The sequence below is a fragment of the Agrilus planipennis genome, unplaced genomic scaffold (genome assembly GCF_000699045.2).
Source record: "Agrilus planipennis isolate EAB-ADULT unplaced genomic scaffold, Apla_2.0 scaffold6, whole genome shotgun sequence".
Taxonomy (NCBI): Eukaryota; Metazoa; Arthropoda; class Insecta; order Coleoptera; family Buprestidae; genus Agrilus; species Agrilus planipennis.
This window is the reverse complement of record NW_020439302.1, coordinates 2,612,079-2,631,274: the sequence shown is the minus strand read 5'-3', so window position 1 is coordinate 2,631,274 and position 19,196 is coordinate 2,612,079. Positions and strand designations below refer to the sequence as shown.

The following is a 19,196-nucleotide window of genomic DNA, read 5'->3' as shown; positions in this document are numbered from 1 at the left end:
TACTTCGGACTCCCTGTAAAGTTAATTCCAGCCAAATATGGGGACGTAGTTATGGCGCGACCAAAATCAACTGGTTCGGAGGGGATAAAATTTACCACCCCNAATTTTTTTATTGAATTTTATTTGAATTATAGTGTATGAAAATTGTCAAAATAATCAACTTTCAACCCCCATAACTTTTTATGGGGGTGAGACCGCCGCAAATTTTTTATGGGGTTTTACTCAGGTGACTACCCTCTTTCAATCCCCCTACCCCCCATCTAACCCCCATAACTGTTTATGGAGGTGAGACCGCCACGAACTGTTTATAGTACAGTGGTGGGGGAGACCTCCTCTTTAGATCCCCCACCCCACCCCCTTCGGGGGCCATCATCTATATTTACCAAAAAAAAACCCATAGAAAATGCTTTGATAACAATTTCAAAATGGTTTATTAGTCTTGTTTTGTTACTCTTTTGGTTTCGAGACTTTAAAAGACGTGTATGTAATAATACGCAGTCAGATCACACCATATGTGCTTGTTCTTGCAATAATCCTGAAGAAAACAAAAACCCTGTAATTTCACAAATATTAGGTAGGTACATAGATATATGTACGTAATAAAAACCTGAAACAAAATGTTCAAGAATAGTTTTTAGCCAGTTGGTCCAGCGAATCCGATCTTTCCAACCAAACGACCGGTTGCAGACTCGAGTTGCTGACGCTTCTCTTAAAGACCAGCTTTAAAGCACGTTGAGAGTCACTTTGATGGACCGAATAGTCGTTCGTCTTCACGTTTTCGACATTCGCCTTTTTGGCGTCACTCCTCGCGCACTCGATTTCGTCACAATCGGAATCATCTTCGGTATAAAGGTTACGAAACCTTTTGCGATTTCGACGTTTATCGCGGAAGTCGTTCGGCTCGGTCGGACGCGGATGAACTGTCGATCTTTCGAACACTTTGTAAGTCTTTTGGTTTTCGATATCTTTGGATTTGGTATGATCACAGTCGTTTAAATGCAAGTGTTCGTTGGCGTTAATATCCAACGAGTTCTCGGAGGTCTGAGCTGTTTCAGTCCTCCTTGGAATACTGCCGCCGTTGACAGCAACGGGCGGCTCAAAATTAGATGTTATCGGGAATATTCCCACTTTCGATTTTTGCTGCTGGAGCCACCGTTTGTATCTGATTATTTGTTTGACCTTCTTCAGTTCGTCTACGCTTAATTGTTCTTGTTTCAAGAATCGCTGCATCAAGACTTCATACTCTTTCACCATTTCGGTATTCACGGGTTCGATGGTCTTGGAGCGGAATTGACTGACCCATTTCGACTGGTGGTTGTTGTGGTATTGTTTTGGCGCCGAGGTACTGACGAATTTGTTTGGTGATGTAATTTTCTCTGTAGCTTCTGAATGAATCTCTTCAGGCTCTGTTGATGAAACAGGGATCGAAACGTCGTTTTCTTGAACCGAAACCTCTGACGAAATTCGTTCGAGGTTTTCAGGTTTCGAACTGGCTGTAGTTGCAGGAATTTCGTTCACAAATTTTTCATCTTTTTGCTTTTTACTATTGGTGATGTTCAGTAACAGGTTGTCTGTGAGATTGCTGCGGGTTTCTATAGCTACACTTGCGCTGTCCGCATCTTTGGGTGAAGAATCGACTTTGGAAATTTCGACCTCCAGCCTCTTGCGCTTTCTTCGATTGTACTCTTCCAAACTTAATCGTCTTTTGTTGGCGCCCCCACAATCCTCTTCGTCGTGTTTTTCAGTGTCGTGAGACGTTGAAGAAGTGATGCGGTGTTCCTGGACATGTTTACTGGAGTCGTCCTTTGGACTTCCTGTAATCGGCACAGGCTTCGGACATAGTTTGAATTCGTGATCTATAACAATTTCGTTATGTATGAGTTCAAAGTTGATTTCTTCCTTCTTCTTCGACACTTGATGTGAGAGTAAATCTTCGGATAGTTGTTTATTAAAACTTCGTCTCGGTGGTTTTATTATCGCAGACCTTTTGGGAAATGTTTGTGCTTCCAGTTTCAATGGCTGATTTGGAATTTTCTCTGAATCCGTAGACGTTTTAGGGATAATTGGCGAAATCACATTAGTAGAATCCTTCACAGAATCTAAACCTAAGATAATTGGTTGTTCCTTTGATGAAACTTTTGAAGGTGTGGAGGTGTCATGGATGATTTTGTTTTCCGATTTTACTTGGCGTTTTTGATGAGAACGAGCGTGTTTTTTATCAACGTCCTTCTTTTCGTTGGATTGAATTTTCTTTGATATTGCACCGTCGCCCCCGCTTTTCAGCTTTCTTTCTTTATTTTCTTTTAACTTATTGTGACCTTTAGTGTCAACGGATTTCTTTCTCATTGAATGCTGCTTCAAATAGGAAGTCTTTAGGGATACATTTTCTGCATAAACTTTGGGTTCTTTCGAGTAGCTGCGTTTCTCGTTTGAATTATGACATCTTTTCGCATGTTTATCGTTAGTTTCCCTTTCTTTAGTTTTCTTATGAGCTTTCTCTTCGTAACTGTCTTCATACGCTTTCTTTTCCCCTTTGGTTTTACGAACATTCCCTACACCAGTCTTATCTTTCTCTTCCTTGTTTTCTACTTTGTATTTCTTCAACACTATTTTTAAACTATTTTGGATCTGGTCATTCGGTAACGCGGTTGTATCGTCATCGTCGGTTTTGGTATCGGTAATTTTGGAAGTGATACAAAATCTGCTATTTAAATTGTCATCTATTGCATTGTCAGACAATTTTGCTTTTGAAGAATCTGTTTCGATCATATTTAGATTTAGTTCAGGATCAGTTGATTTTGAAATGTCCGCTTCCTCGAATTCTTCAACGATTCTTTCGCAGTTATTAACAGGTGTCTGAAGTTCAACATTTTCTTCAGAATTTGTAGCATCTTTATTGTCGGTTATTTTTTCTTCAGTTGAGCACTTGGTAGAATCAAGATGAGCATGGGAAGAAACTTGTTCAGAATCCGTAACATTAATTTTGTTGATGTACTGCGATGAAGTTACTTCTTCTTTCTCATTACATTCTATGTCATTAATGCCATCATTGATTCCCAGATGTGGGTCATTGGCATTTACTTCACTAACCGATATCGAGTCATCACCGGTGTTTTGGTTTATAAGACTAGTTTCAACAACTTCTTCTTGTGGTGGTAGATCTTCTTTCAAATTGGTTTCGTCATTAGGCTCTTTTCTACCGTCCATGTCTTCATTTTGACGACCGTTTTCTTCATTACCGTCAACATTATGATTATCGTCACAGTTTTCTTCAATACAACTCAAAACTTCTTCAGAATAATTTACTATTTCTTCCTGATCAGTTTCCTTAATGATTTCTTCTTCGATTTGGGTAACAGATACTTCAGTTTCTTTGACGTCATTCTTGTCATTAACCGACCCATTGTTTATGACTGCGTCGGTGAGACTTTTAACGCTGATCAATTTTTTGCCGTCTCTCTCGCTAACGTTTATTTCTATGAGATCGTCTCCAATTTGGAGTAAAACATTGCTTTCTTCTATTTTATAAGCCTTTCTATACTCACTCTCTGCCATTGTCTCATCTGAACAAGACGAATTTTGCTCAGGATTATCATTTAAACTTTGTGTATTCGTGGGTGATACTTCGGATTCCACAATTTTATCGTCATCCCCTTTGGAACTTATTTCACATTCCATGTCTACTTTTTCTTCTTCTGATTGAATATCAAGTGTGTTATTGGTTTCTTTGCTATTTTGGTGATTGTCACTTATAAGTCTAGAATTAGTATTTCCTGGTTCATTCCTACCGTCGATCCATTCTTCAAGCTGACTCAATATTTCAGCGTTCTCCAATTCCTCCAAATTATCTTTATCTACACTTTCTACGTTTTCAATCAAAGAGGCATCTTCAGATGTTGCTCTGTTTGATACGAATTTTTCCGGTTCACAATTTCGTTCTTCATTACTTTCGTTTTCATCTTTAAGAGAACTGCCAAGATGGGAATTTGTAATTTCTGATGTTGCTTCATTTTGGTCTTGTTTTGACACCGGCTCGTTAGAATTTGCTTCACTGGAAAGCACCTCCTCTGTAGCTGTATTCTTCTCGTTGTTTTCCGATACAGTTTCACGATCAGGAACGATCTCCCCAGTTGAACGAATTGTTTCCATTAACTCTGCTGCTGGTTCTTGTTCCTCAGTCTTTATTTCAGGTTGTTCGGGATGAACACTAGTAGCAATGCATTCGGTTTCTTCATCTTTTACGTGAAGAGTAGTAACTGTTTCTTCATGCGAGTTATCAACGACTTTTGTGGTGGCTTCTTCTGGAGTCACTCCCGCATTTTCGGGTTCTTCCTTTACGACCGATTCCACAAATTCAGTACTCGTTTCTTTGGCGACTAAATCATGATAAGCAGAAACTATAACGGAGTGAACTTGCTTTTTATTTGGCGAATTAGGTGAGTTTTGTTTTTCGGAATTAGTTTCTTTGGCGACTATAGACACTTCATCACTGTTTGCCTGAGTGGAGTCGTCAGAAAATGTTTTGTTGTCTGTAGTAGTTTCCGTTTTTATTTCGGTATCGATCGTTTCTTCTTTTATCGTAGTTTCGGGATTGGATTTATCAATTTCTTCCACAGTTTTGGGATTCTCAGTTTCTAACTGTTTACTTTCACCGTAGTCATTCGATTTAGTATCAACGGTACGAGAATTTTCTATATCTTGTAGTTGATCCTCCAAAACATGAGTTATACTTTCAGGAGCTGCACTGGATTCCTCGGTAATACATTCTGGGTCGTTCTGTGGCTGAGCAGCGGTAGGAGACAAAACAATGTGCTGTAAAACGTTTACGCCAGATCTGAATTTTTGAGGCGCGTCTGAATTATTGCTGTACATGCAAGCCGAATTGTTGACATTCCTCGAAGAATTTTCTTCACTGACCAGCCGCTCCGAGGTATAGTTTTCAACCAATGCTTCGGGAGTAGATTCATCATTGGAATAACTGTTATTTGAATGTGGCTTGACCAATACGACGTTTTGTTGGAGCGGCTGTGTTTCCCGAATATGGACCTGGATCACCTTGTCTACCGTTGAATCAGTCATAGATCCGAAATCACTTATCGAACGGACAGATTGCGTTTCATGGGACATTTGACCGTTGTCAGTGATGTGAAGTTGAATCACTTTGTCGTTATTTTCATGCGAACGGTTCTGGGTTGTCGGATGACCGTCGAATTCGTTTCTATTCTGAATACCTATCGCTTTCACTTGCTCACTTACGTACCTTGTGTCGCTCCCTTGAGAAATCTGACTTTTCTGATTATACTCCTGGGTTGTTGACGATTTATCATTGGCTACGTATCCGTTGTGGACCATTGCTCTCTCCGTTCCGAGAGCATCTTTGTTGATGTGATAATATCCTTTGATATTTTCCGGTAACTTTTCGAATTGTTGAAGATGCATGTATTGGGGTAAATTTTCAGACGATATTTCGGTCGTATCCAGAATGTATAAAGGCGGTTCGTTCGTCTCGTCCCTTTTTATCGGAGCTTTAATAGAAAATTTATCTTGCTCCAAATTACTAGACACCACGACATCGGGGAGACCCGACATATCTTCATCAACCCAACTCTCCAGGAACTGTTTTAAGGCGTTTGACTTCGTATTAGTACTGTCCCCGGTCATTTCAGCCGCGAGCGGACTCTGACTTATGAACGACGATTTGTAGGCGCCAACAGGAGAGTAAAAATCAGGAATTTGTTCTCTCCTGTGCTGATAATGCTGAGCATATTCCAACTGACTACACGGCGGATACATAGGTGACGAAATCTTTGGCGCCATTGGCGGATAATTCATTTGCACGGCGACGTTATCATTGAACGGCCTCCTAGGCGAACAATTACGCAAAGGTTGTTCCGAAGGAGTCATATATTTCGGCATACTCGGCTGATAAGGTACACGATAAGAATCCGGGTTTTGTTTTACGTTCATATTATAAGACTGCTGGTAACTGTAGGGGTGTTGCGGGAGGTTCCTGTTAACATGGGGAGGATACGGATGATTCGACGTCATGGGGGGTGGCGGTTGGTGATTATACATTCTCTGCATCGGAGCATAGGGCCTTACATGGTCAGCATTGTGATATAGAGGAACTTGAGCTGTCTCCCTTAGATGGGGATCGCTTATTATAGATTGAGCCATGCGCGGATTTATCTTATTAAGATGAGCCAAATAGTTATTCTGCTCGACCGTGTAGGGTCTCGAGTATGGAATGCTGTACTTTGATATATACTGTTGCAAAGCGGCCTCTTTTGGTACATAGGAATACAACTGGGGTTCTTTATGGATCGGGTGAAGCTGCGTGTCTTTAGGAATATACTGAGAAGGAATGTTGGGGTCGAGGTAAGACTCTTTGAGTTGTTCCGAAAAGGGATGTTTTAGCGATTCGTGATAAGACTGCTTCAAGTTTTCGGAATATTGAAACTTAAGGGGAGGTTCGACGAACGGCTGTTTTACACCGTCCATGTAGGATCTGTTGAGGGTTTCGGGGTACTGTTGTTTCAACGAAGCGTCTGGAGGAGGCGGATAGTGTTGCTTGAGACCGTAATGGTCTGGATAGGGTTTCATGGTAAGCTGGGGATTGTTGGCCATTTCGATGCAGTCTTTATCTTTTTGTTTTTGAACTGCTTGGGACAACTGGTCGATTTTCTGAAGAGGACAAGGCTCCACTATTTCTGAATATTTAACGGGAACCGGTGGAGTCGGTTGTTTATAAACAGGGCTGTAACAAAAAAAGAACCACTTAGCCGTTTTATTAGTATGTGCATAACATTGAACTGTGGTGTGATGAAGCGGATTGCCAAAAACACAAAAAATGCGTGAGACTCATTGGTGTTACTAACGATAATACAAGTAATTCACAATAAAACGGGGGAAAGGAAAGGAATAAAGACTAAATAATAAAAACAAAAGCCGCACATGCATATTGGAAGGGACGGAACAGGATCGCCGGATGAGGGTGATTGATGATGTCAACGATGATTCGGGTAAGCGTTTTTACCTGCAATCTTTTGGGAACGAATTAGTGTATCTGCAAACATCATTCGGAGGAAAAGATTGATAATGTGTTTGGGGCGCAACCCTAGCTACGTGAGTCTCGCCTCCTGCCGATGTTGTCGGAGCCTCAATGGCGCTCTTCTTATCACCTGAATCTTTTTTACGCCATAGTCTAAGGGAACTTGTGACGCTGTTTGACGAAGATACCTTGCGAAAGTTAAAAAAAAATCCTTCTAATACCTGTATACATAATATACTTTTGTTTATGTATTTTAGCTGTGTCCTTAACTAACATGCTTCCGAATGAATCAAAAAGTAAGTTATGGACGGCATTCCTTTATTATCACGATCAATCATGGATTCCTGTGGTGAAATCCGGAACTAGTCTAAATTAGACTGCGATATTCCATGGATGATTCCCAGTTTGCTTTGCCTTCAATTGTTCCGTGAATGATGTTTGTTGCAAATAGGAATGCTGCTTACTTTTTAATCCACTCCCGTAGATTTATAGTAAAAACGGATTAGATTAACTGTATCATATGTTTGGGTAAGTAAATGATATTTTACGAAATTCAATAACCAGTATCACAATTCTATTAATAAAACCACCCTTTATACGACTTATTTTAATTCACTTCTACATGAAGTAAAAGCATTTTTCTTAATATACTCAACACGATTTTAGTATCTAGATGTAGAAAAACACATTTTTGTTTTTGTTAAGTATATTTTTCGTTATTTTAAAGGGGGGGTTGACGTTGAAACTTACTGTTGGCTCTGGTGGGGAATACTGGGAATGGGAGGGAACAATTCCCTGTCCAAACTGTTGCCCGGCATGCTGCATGAGCCCCTAGAATTTAACATTTAATTGACACAACGGTTACATCCTGTTCTTGTCTTGATTCACACAATTTTTATGTACCAACACACTTAATAATCTTTAAAATGAATCATTTTATTTTTAATATTCATTTGAGCGATAACAAAAAAAAGTTTACTGTTTTAAATGTTTAATAAAAAAATAATTATAGGCATAACTAACTGTTTCAATTCAGACTATTTCTAACCCAATAAAAAAAATATAGTAGGTAAAGTACTAGGGATATAAATCAGAAGATAGCGCAGGGTCGTGTTGCCTTCAATAATAAGAAGTCACTTCTATGATCGCGAACGGTTAATTTAGAAATTTGAAAAAGATTGTTAAAGGTGTATGTTTGGAGCGTGGCGCAGTACGGGTGCGGCAGAAAAGAAAAAGTTAGAAGCGTTCGAAATGTGGTGTTACAGGCGAATGATGAGGATACCGTGGAAAGAGAAGGTTAGAAAGAATAGGACTCTATGGAAGTCAATAAGGAATAGGCGAGATAGGACACCTTCTAAGGCATGAAGGTCTAGTCAGAGACATATTAGTGGCAGAAACGGGAGTTAGGAGGGGTAGAGGTAGACCTAGATTAGATTATTGTTCACAAATAGTTAAGGATATGGGATGTTCTAGCTTTAGGGAAATGCGAAGATTAGCTCAGGATACGAAAGAGTGGAGGTGCGTGTCCAACCAGTTTTAGGACTGACGACCTTATGATGATGATAATGAGGGCAGATTTTTATTGACTAGCTGCGTGTTTTTTTTTTAAAGGAGTACATAGATCAGCGTTGCTAGACGTCCCAATTTTTAAATTTAAACTATATGTTCCGCAAGGGGCACGCTCAGTCCCGTTTATCGGGGATAACTCGACCGTGCGTGCAGCGTGCTGTGGAAGCGAGGGAATATGTTAAAACTAGTGTCTTTCATATTAAGTATCCCAACATCAAACTGCTTTCCTGGACGCGTTTTTTCCCAGATGAATTTAAAACAGTCGGATGGCAGAAATAAATACTCCGTAAATTTAAAGAAAGCAGAATTACTCATCCAGTTTAATCTACAGCTATCCTGTGAAGAGTTATTCATCTTTATTAAAGAGAAAAAGGGAACTTTAAAGGAAGTTAAATCTTCACAGAAACATCATGAATAAGTAATTCTTATAAATAAGTATTTTCTTATTGGAAGTTGCAATTTGTAACGGTTACTCCTGAGACTCTTATTTGAAACGCCTTATTTTTGTAATGAATAAAACTTTTTTGATTTTGATTTGTTTTTTTATTTTTATTTTTTATTCAGAAGAGAATAAGACTCAACTTTTTAATGATACGGTAAATCCCATTTAAAATATCATATTTTTATTAAAATACATTTTCTGTAGCTATTTTTGCTATCTATTGACACGCAAACGTAATTTGAACTCAAATAAAAAGATAAATATTTAAAATATACGTTTCTTTACCATGTCCCGCTTTCGACGAAAGAATCCCAGTTTTATTACTCAAAAAGTTCCAAAATCCCGACTTTTAATATGTATGACAATATTAAAAGACAATACAGTTTTTAGTGTCCGACCGAAAGTTCGGTTTCGGTAGAGTTTCGGCAAAAAAACGAGTATCGGTTTAATTTCGGTTTCGGCGGCAAACCTGCCGAAACTACGACCGAAACCGAAACCGAAACTGCGTTCGGGAGTTTTCGCGCTCTGCTCGGTCATGTTCGGTGCGTTAAATTCCATCCAAGCGAAGTAGATTAGTAAACATAGACATATAAAAGCATGAATAATCTTCAAAAGAAAAATGAGTCTAGTCTACTATACTTACTAAAATAAACATCTCACCTATTTTAAGTATTTTTAAGACGCAATTAAAGTATTTCCTTAAATGAGGGGTTGTTATATTGATTTTGATTTGATTATCAATAAGTGAAATTGTCAAAGACTGCAGAGCTATGCGATTTACAGATAAAAAAATAAAACTGACTGATTATAATAACGTTTTCTTTATTTTTCTCTCAAAACAAGATCCTTATAAGGAAGTTTCGGTTTCGGTTTCGGTCGGACACTAACAGTTTTTGAACGATATCGTACACAATATAAACATATATTCTTGTTTATCCTTTTTACTCTATTCGTTAACTGGTTCGCAAAGGTGCTAATAAGTCTGTACTAATTAATAATTATGCCTGAGTTCTCAGTCAGGTACATGCACTTTTAAAACTAATGTGGCTACACGATAGAAAAACAACGTGTCTAGATACATGTACTTTTCTCTGTTTCGGGACCATATAAACACATATTACAATAATTAAAGAACAAAACGTGAACAATACGAAAAATACATCGGTTATTCTACAGTCATTAAGGTCCGTGAAAAGCGATCACGAGGTACGTATTATTGTTACATAAGTTAGGAAAAAAAAAGACGACCGTGAACGAAAAAAATATTTATCAAAGTCAATTTTTCTATTACATCACATGCAATGTACACGGCACTAATACTTTCTGTTGTTTGTAGTAGCTAATCACGCCAATGTTTTATCGCGGTAATTACTAAATAGGTAATACAATTACAAAAAGGAAAAAAAAGTACGTAAATGCAACAACTATCAAAGGAAATCAATATGTTACACTGCAGATTATTATTAATCGCTTAGTATCTATATATCAGGCTTTCTTTAAAGTGTAATTAAGGAAAAATGTTTTTTTTTTTAAATAGAGGGAAAAATGAAGAAATAAACGTTTCATACTCTTCTTATAATTAAATACAATTAACCTTTTTTCAAAAATTAATGCATATATTTGTGTTAAATAGACAACATACTTTCTTGTAAAAATTGACTCGATTATAAAAGGACTACGGAGAGATGTAGGACACTTAAATAATTTAGAAGAACACGGAAATGTAAAAAGTATTACAGAATATGAAGCGGAGATCTAGGGCTTTTCTGCTTCCAAAATAGACTGCATAAATATTGGAGAAAACGTTATTTTCGATTAAGGATTATAAGAAAAACAAAAAGATGCGTCGATCATGTCGATTCAATTTTTAGGGGTCCAAGGTAACAGTTTTTGTTTGTTTGGAAGGTTTAACAGAGGACTCTATAGGAGAGATAAGTTGGTAGGACATCTTCTCAGCTATGAAGGTCTAGTCAGAGACATATTAGAGCCAGAAAAGTAGAGGTAGACCTAGATGAGATTACTGTTCGCAAATAGTTAAGGATGTCGGTTGTTCTAGTTTTAGGTAAATCCAAAGATTAGCTCAGGATAGAAAAGAGTGGAGGTGCGTGTCCATCCAGTCTTAGGACTGACGACCTTATGATGATGATGATGATAAGGTTTTTAAAATGCCATCTGCCAATGACAAATTGAAACGGTAAAAAAAGGGTTTATTCCTTGCAATCACAATCGGTGTATCTGTCTCCTCTCAATATAGAAGCGTTCTTTACGGCTATTTTGGGTATCATTTAATAGAAACTTTTAATCAAAAATCGCTAATTTTAACGTATTTGAACTGGAAGTAAACAATTGCAATAAAGTGCGCGGGTTTATTTATATCATACCTCACTACATTCATTCTGTTAGGTACATTCCGACCTTAAAGTTAGAGTATCTATCCAAAACAGACAGAGCATTCCATCCAAAAACAGAAGAAAAAAATATTATTAAATAGAGAACCGTGGAATCAAATGTCAATTCTAAAATCAATACTAGTTCTTATTAATGACACGAAAATTTACTTGACTGTGCATGAACTGAAAAATTGCAAAGGTCATCAGAGTATGACAATAATAATTATGTCGAAATACATGTTCCTACACGGTTGGCAAACCTAGCGAAGTATATGGTATAAGCTAAGCGGTAATAAGGACATATTTTTATTTTTTCTAACGAGGCAAAAACTGCGATATTTTTTTACCATTGTTTACGTAGCATTCCACTAGATCAACATTTACAGTGGGTTCATCTATAACACCTTGAAAAAAACACGAAATTAGAAAGTAAATAAAACATTTCATCGATTTTAATAAAACTATGGGTTGGTACCATAAAAAGCAAACATTATCGTGACCTAAATGGTTTTATCAACCTTTGGGATTACAATGAAATACAGACTGAAAAGTTATCATCAGATTTCGAAAATGAGAAAAGTGAATTCTTCATAAAAAATATGATTTAATTAATATAACTTAACTACAAACAAATGTTGTGCTATCACAAAAATATGTCATGTCATTGCTTTTGTTACTTTCTTAGATATTGGGTGGGGAATTCCCACTTTTTCTTTCTTTATGGAAGCAGTTTATCAAATTTAATACTATAGGGTTGTTCGGAAAGTCATTTCGTTTTTTTTTGTGGAAATGAAAGACAGTTTTCGTATAATAAACAAATACTTTATTAAATTATATATTGACCGTTCTGGTCCAACACCTTTTGCCATCTTTCTGCTAGTAGCATAATTCCAGGCTCATAAAATTTTTGGTCTTTGCTGGCAAAAAACTGATCGAGGAGGTTTTTGACCTCCTCATTTGAGGTGAAGGTTTTACCGTCTAAAAAAATTTGGAGTGACCGGAACAAATAATAATCCGACGGTGCCAGGTCTGGAGAATATGGTGGGTGTAGCATTGTATCCCATTCAAGCTGTAAAAGCTTTTGGCGAGTGACCAAACTTGTGTGAGGTCTCGCGTTGTCTTGGTGAAACACTACACCTTTCCTGTTGATTAGTTCTGACCTTTTCTGTTGAAGTGCATCATTCAGTTTGTCCAGCTGATGACAGTAGACTTCCGAATTAATCGTTGTGTTATCCGGTAAAAGCTCAAAAAAACGATTCCTTTAAAATCCCACCAAACAGACAGCATCACCTTTTTTTGGTGAATATCGGCTTTGGAAATTGTTTGAGCCGGTTCATCTTTTTTGCTCCATGACCTCTTGCGTTTGACGTTGTTGTATACAACCCATTTTACGTCCCCAGTGATGATGCGCTTCAAAAACGGATCATTTTCGTGACGTTTGAGAAGCGAATCGCAGACGTCAATGCGGCAACACAGATTTCTCTCTGTGAGAACATGGGGAACCCATACAACGAGCTTCGAGGATAATCTCAGACCTTTCAAGTGGTCATAAACTGTTGAATTTGATAAATTTAACCTCAATCCGATCTCACGTGTTGTTATTCGCCGGTTCACATCAACTAATGCCTTTATCGCGTCTTTATCAGCTTCAACCGGCCTTCCCGAACGTGGTGCATCTTCGACATCAAAATTGCCGGATCGAAATTTAGCGAACCAGTTCTGTCACTGGCGTACTGTCAACACACCTTCTCCATACACATCAGTCAATTTCTTTCTGGCTTGAACAGCATTTTTACCCTTTCTGTAGTAAAACAGTAAGATATGTCGAAAATGCTGCTTATCGCTCTCCATATTTAAAAGGGCACCAACCAAAAACTACTGCGTAGAATTAATTGGAATTTTTCACACACAAGCCTTGCTATATGAGCTCTCAAAGCATATAAAAATTATACGGCTTAAATGTGAAGTTGGGTGCAAAAGAATACAATTAAATCCTCTGTCGGGAAAAAACGAAATGATTTTCCGAACAACCCAATATTATTTTTCCTTTGGGGGTACAAAAAACAGAATATTGCTTCATTATTCATATTGTCAAATGCCACATTAAATTGTCGAAGTCGATCGCATTTTTCATGACAAAACTACATACGTTATTCTTACCTATTTTATGGTTTCTTTTGGGACTGGAGGGGAGCGGGTATATCAGTGTTGGACAAAATGTAATCAAAATAATGACTATGATTACAATTTGCAATCTGCAATCGTCAAGAAAGTAATCATATTCGACGATTAATGAGTATATTCATCTGTAATCGTTATCTTCATTAGTTTTTTTGATTGAGATTGATAAATTTGAAAATACAAACCATATTTATAGATCGTCTTTTGGTTATGAATGAATGTAATCAAATGACATGATTGATATAATCATGAATACTTTCAATCAGATTACAAAATTGTTTGATTACGCCAAATTCTGGGGTTCACAATTAGCTTCAGTAAAATGAAAACAAATTTGAAAGTTTGTCGTATGACCTAAGCGCGTAGGCACATAAACATCTAGGACTTAATATTTTTAACATTCATGTTAAGGCCCTCATGGCATTTACTCTTAATATTGGTCAATAATATTTTGCGTTCCTATGCAAATTTAATTTTTTATATGTATGTATGTACTTATGTTTTCATGTTCAAAACCTTGCACTACTTTAAAAAATCAAACACACATGAAAAGTACCTACAAGAGTAAGCATTTTGAATTCGACAATCAAATATTGAATTGGTCAACAGCAAAAATAATAATTGTGGATCGATTCGTAAATTAAAAGTCCTCATTAAACCTATTCGGCAAAAAAACCGCAAAAAACAAAACACTTTACTTTAACAAACACAAAATTAACTGGATACCTCTTTATCTTACCGCATATTATCAAAATTTGCTTTTGACGAACATACATATATATGAATGTACATCGAATAAAAAAGAATGCCTGGGTACATAAAAAAAATACCGAAATATCTAGAATAGCTATGAGAAAATTTAGTAGGTCCTTAATTCATTTTTTTTCCTTTAGATACTTTTTTGAATTTGTATAATATCGAACAATGTCGCCAAAATGTGACTTTGTTTGTTTATTTATTTGTCGACTTCTCAGGCCTTAACCACTAAACCGATCAACATGAAATTACGTAGAAACATTGTCAGGGTTACAAAAAAGAACATAGGGTACCTTTTATCCAGAAAATAAAAGCAGTTCCCGAGGGATAGAATAATTAGTTTTATGTGGTCGTCGACGAATAAAAGAAGAAACATTTTTGGTATAATTAGTTAATATTATTTATTTACCCCGATTTTATACATATACTTACGACTTTTGTTTTAATTAGAAAAACAACCAAATTTTTTATTTTCATATATAAAGCTTGTACGTACGTATTTATATCTTATCAAAATCGATCTTTATTAGCGATAATGTGACAAAGCCAGCCAGATTTTAGAATTATCTTCTACATAAAAATAAATCTGTACCTACCCCTTTAAGAACTCCGTCTTGGATTTGATTACGAATATGTACAATATGGATTATTTTCGTTGAATATCTAGTTATAAATCCGTTGTAAAATTTAATTATTATTATTTTCACATAAATATCCATTTCAGTTTATAACATTTTGTTGTTAGAATCACGTTCTACATTTACAGACAATTCTGCCACATCCGCGAAAATTTCAGTTTATTGTAATGAAATTTAGGCATGCACTAAAGTATTAGAACACAATCGACGTAAGTAGACAACTGATTACAGATTACGGCATACAACACAGTTCTTACCATTGTAGCTAATAACTGAAACACGAATTTAATATTTTACAATTAGCTACCCCCCAGAAGAAAAACAAACAATAATAAACACAAATATATGCATCTATTATATAATATTAAACACTTATTTTCTCTTTCCTATTTAAATAAAACGAGAGAGAAATATACATAAAGATTAAAACAATAACGCCATAAATCTACCAACGGCTATTGTTATAATTTAAATAAATTAATGTTATCATCTGTTTAGAAAAAAAAAAACGCACATACATATATGTACATACTACCTGTATGCTTTATGAACCACAAAATATATATTTCTTTATAAAAATATTAATTCAGTATTTGGATTTTGAATGTAACATTCTAGAGTATTTATAATGCCATTGTTTTTGCTCGGTACGCTTTTAGATAAGATAACACAGCTCGATTTGCCTTGCTGGCCGAGATAATACGAGCAGGTACAGTTAGTTAGCTAATGACAGAAGCTACTTATATAGCGCATCAAACGAAAACAAAAAAAAAAAACAATAATCACAGGTAGCCGATTATACATTGTTTCAAACGTCATTTGTTAGTTCGTCAACAATACGTAAAAAAAGACACACTTACAAATGGAACGGTTTAGCAGAGGATATACAGAGTGTTATAGCGTGAAATGCCGATGCAACATTAGCAATTGTTTTAAAAAAATTCGTACAATTATGTATCATGCAATATCAATTTAATTGATTCCAACTGAACTTTTATCGAAACTACCTCAAATTATTGAATTTAAAATAGATATTTATACATTTTCGCGGTCTACAACTAAAAATTAATATAAAATATAACAATCTATTGCATCTAGACACAAAATCGCGTTTTGCTTACGGTCCAGTGATAAGTATTAGTAGACCAAATGAATTCTGCAAGTCTTGGGGTCGGGCGCGTTGCGTTATTCTTAATATTTACAGTAGGTACTTGTCATTGAACAGGGCCGCATGAGGCAGTTCTGTGCACTATTTTGGAAACCCGCATCGTTCCCTGCTACAGCCAACTAATGGCGAATTTAGACGAATTATTGAGCTGCAGTCAACACAGCTCATTCGTGTGCAGAGCATCTCCTTTTTAAGACGTAATAGAATTATCGTAGAGTAAAAATCACCGAGAAAAACTATAATGAGACATTGGGAACGTCTGGCTTGAAACAATACCCTAAGAATTAATTGTTATCGAGCAAGGACAAATATTTTTGATCACCCTGTAGATGATATTACGTGTAGATTCAGATTGTATAACGTTCATGACAATTCTAAATTATATGAAGGACATAGGTATAGTGCAAGAATGCCACAAATATCTAATACAAACCTGTATTAAAATTAAAATAAAAAAATAAATGGATAGATAACAATAGGCAATAGCAATAAATTATGATGTGTACCGAACACGTAACCTAGCAACCAATTATTCGCAATACATAATGTATACGCATGTAGGTACCCAGTATGTACTAGGCATATAATTATTATTTATCATATTATAGGCACAATAACAAAATACAATAATACTCATTTTTACACGATTTATGCGTGCATTTACTGGCATACATACACTTGAGTGATAAGTACCAATGATAAGAATTTTATGTACGTAATAATATGTATTATTGTTTGAAGCCAGTATGTACTGTGAGTAAAAGAAATATCTACGCAATGAAATAAACAAAAACAAATTTATTATTGTTTGGTTGTTGTTACATTAACGAAAAGCGGTTTTCGCTTTAAAATTTTTCAGTATATTGGATCGTTTTAAAAGAAAGAAGCCCCACAATCGCAATACATAACTACATTACGACACAACACATCCAGCACATAAATGTGTACGAAATACGTTTGTGTGTAGTTCAATTTATTCATTTGTAAATTAGGTGCATAACAATGTTGTTATCGTATCGACACAATAAAGTGATATCATTAAGCCTTTGCAGACCTTAGAAAAAATATTTTAGTGTTTTGAAGCCAAAGCATCGCAACAGTTACTATTTTGATTAAGGTGAGGTACTTTAAACGACGAAAAAAAGGTAGATAACAATAGTAATTGGTGTTTGTTTAAAAAAAAAATTGTGTGATCAATACGACGATGGTACATGAATATGTGTGGGGGGCCCGAGCCGCCACTCGAAACAGGTTCTTGTATTCGTCATTAGTTCCGCAATTACATTACGACTAATTACAAACGAAACAACAAGAAATACGACTAGTAATTACGTTATTAATTAATTTACTTACCTGTTCTGTTTTAACACTCATAACATCACTTCTGCCATTTTGAAATTGTCAAATATCAAAACGCATGTTGTTTACATTTGACGTTTAAATGACTTGCGCGCTACAGCTGATGTTCAGCTCCGTACTAAGGCAAAATGACGATTGTGGAAGTCGAAGGCGTGCACGAAAAACGAAGTGTTTTGCTCGTGTTTGTCTTCGAGCAACGGATCTTGTACAAATATGTTACCAAACAATTATTACCATGGCGATGGTCATCGTCTCTTGTTTGCTTTTGTATTTTATTTACCGTTCTTCACGCGGAAGGCGAGTCAAAATGCAACGGTCAGGCACTGTACATTTCAAATTAATGGGTTTACCTTAAAAATTTTTCAAACTCATTCGTTGTGTAAGTAGGTACAAGTTTCGAAAAAGTTGCTCATACGTTAGCGTTTGCTTCTCTTTGCTTTCGTTTATAAATGAAGCAAAAAAAGTTGGAGCAAAAGCAAACCAGAGTTTAATTATTCAGTAGTAGTAAGTGTGTTTTAATGGTAGAGATATTGGAAATCTATGGCGGTAATCGGCATGTGTGAGTGTGGAAACGTTTGTTAAAAAAATAAGCCCTAAATATAACAATATACAGAGTGAACGAAATGTTTATTTGTAATGTTGTTTTTTTCCCGAATGTACGAATGAATGTTATAAATGAATGTTATAAATATTGAGATACAATTCTAAATTTTATATAAAAGTCAAATTATATAAAGTTATAATAATTTTTGTATGACACTGTACATGCAAACGGCGTCTGGAAACTGATGTACAGTGATTTACAAAATTTATGAACTTTCTACAAAAATACATAGTGCTGATCTTAAAATTTACGTATTTCTTGTTTATTAACTACGTATATGGAGTAAAAGATGAAAATTGAAAAAAAAAAATACACTGATTCGATTAATTACCAAAAATTAGTGGGAAATTGAGTTTAAATTATTACGTAATTCCCTTTCTCCTTCCATGAAATGGAATCGTAACGCACGACTAAGCCCCTCCCTCCACCCCTAAACCGAAATATCGGGAGACAATTTTGATTTTTACACTATAACTAGCTATCCAGGGTATTTATACGAGACTGTACATTCAAATGATGAATGAAAACCGATGTATAGTTACAGGCAAAATTGTGGAGTTATGGAAGAATAAAAATAATGCTACAATTTAGTTTATATATAAATATGTGTACATAAAGTATTTTAAAACAATATTAAACATTTATAATAACTCGTCATTATTTGCTTCTTCTTCATCAGGTTCTTCATTATTTTCTTCGTTGTTACAGCTTTTATCGCCTGATTCATTTTCGTTATCACTTTCGTGTTTATTTATTATATCAGCGTTCTTTTTCCCTGTGAATTCTGCTACATATTCTGAAATTTAGTTTCGTTGTAATAAACGAATTGAGCAACTAAAATAAGTTTTTATAACGACCTTCAATAAACTCGCATTTAGTTTTGTTTCTTTCTTTTGCTTCTACAATAGAATTTTTGAATGATTCGTAATTTTCACTAAGATAATGCGCCTTGGAGAGCAAGAGCCAAGCTTTCAGTAAATTTTCGTTTAATTTCAATGCAGTTTCGCAGTTTACAATTGCTTCGTCGTATAATTTTAA

At 35.8% G+C, this 19,196-nt stretch overlaps 2 protein-coding genes across 7 annotated transcripts in view; both read right to left on the bottom strand.

Moving 5' to 3' along the window:
* Nucleotides 1-412: 412 nt before the first annotated feature.
* On the bottom strand, nt 413-17,789 carry LOC108744217. Of its 6 annotated transcripts, XM_025978388.1 has the most exons (5): nt 14,986-15,299; nt 7,802-7,882; nt 7,037-7,239; nt 608-6,757; nt 413-553 (listed from the first exon to the last, which is right to left on the bottom strand). In XM_025978388.1, exons 1-4 carry the CDS (start codon nt 15,106-15,108, stop codon nt 622-624), a joined length of 6,543 nt encoding a protein of 2,180 aa, XP_025834173.1. In that variant the 5' UTR covers nt 15,109-15,299; the 3' UTR covers nt 413-553; nt 608-621. The 6 variants fall into 6 exon arrangements, with proteins under 6 accessions (XP_025834173.1, XP_018335369.1, XP_025834172.1 ...); XM_018479867.1 differs by lacking the exon at nt 14,986-15,299 and adding an exon at nt 17,549-17,789 and having other exon boundaries at nt 413-6,757; XM_025978387.1 differs by having other exon boundaries at nt 413-6,757.
* Nucleotides 17,790-18,258: 469 nt separating this feature from the next.
* The window catches only part of LOC112905648, a 2,817-nt gene continuing 1,879 nt past the window's right edge, over nt 18,259-19,196 (bottom strand). Inside the window, exons 3-4 of the mRNA XM_025978453.1 lie at nt 19,016-19,191; nt 18,259-18,954 (exon numbers count right to left, since the gene is read on the bottom strand). Of these exons, the coding sequence (XP_025834238.1) occupies nt 18,800-18,954; nt 19,016-19,191 (331 nt within the window). The 3' untranslated portion in view covers nt 18,259-18,799. The remainder of the gene's footprint in view (nt 18,955-19,015; nt 19,192-19,196) is intronic.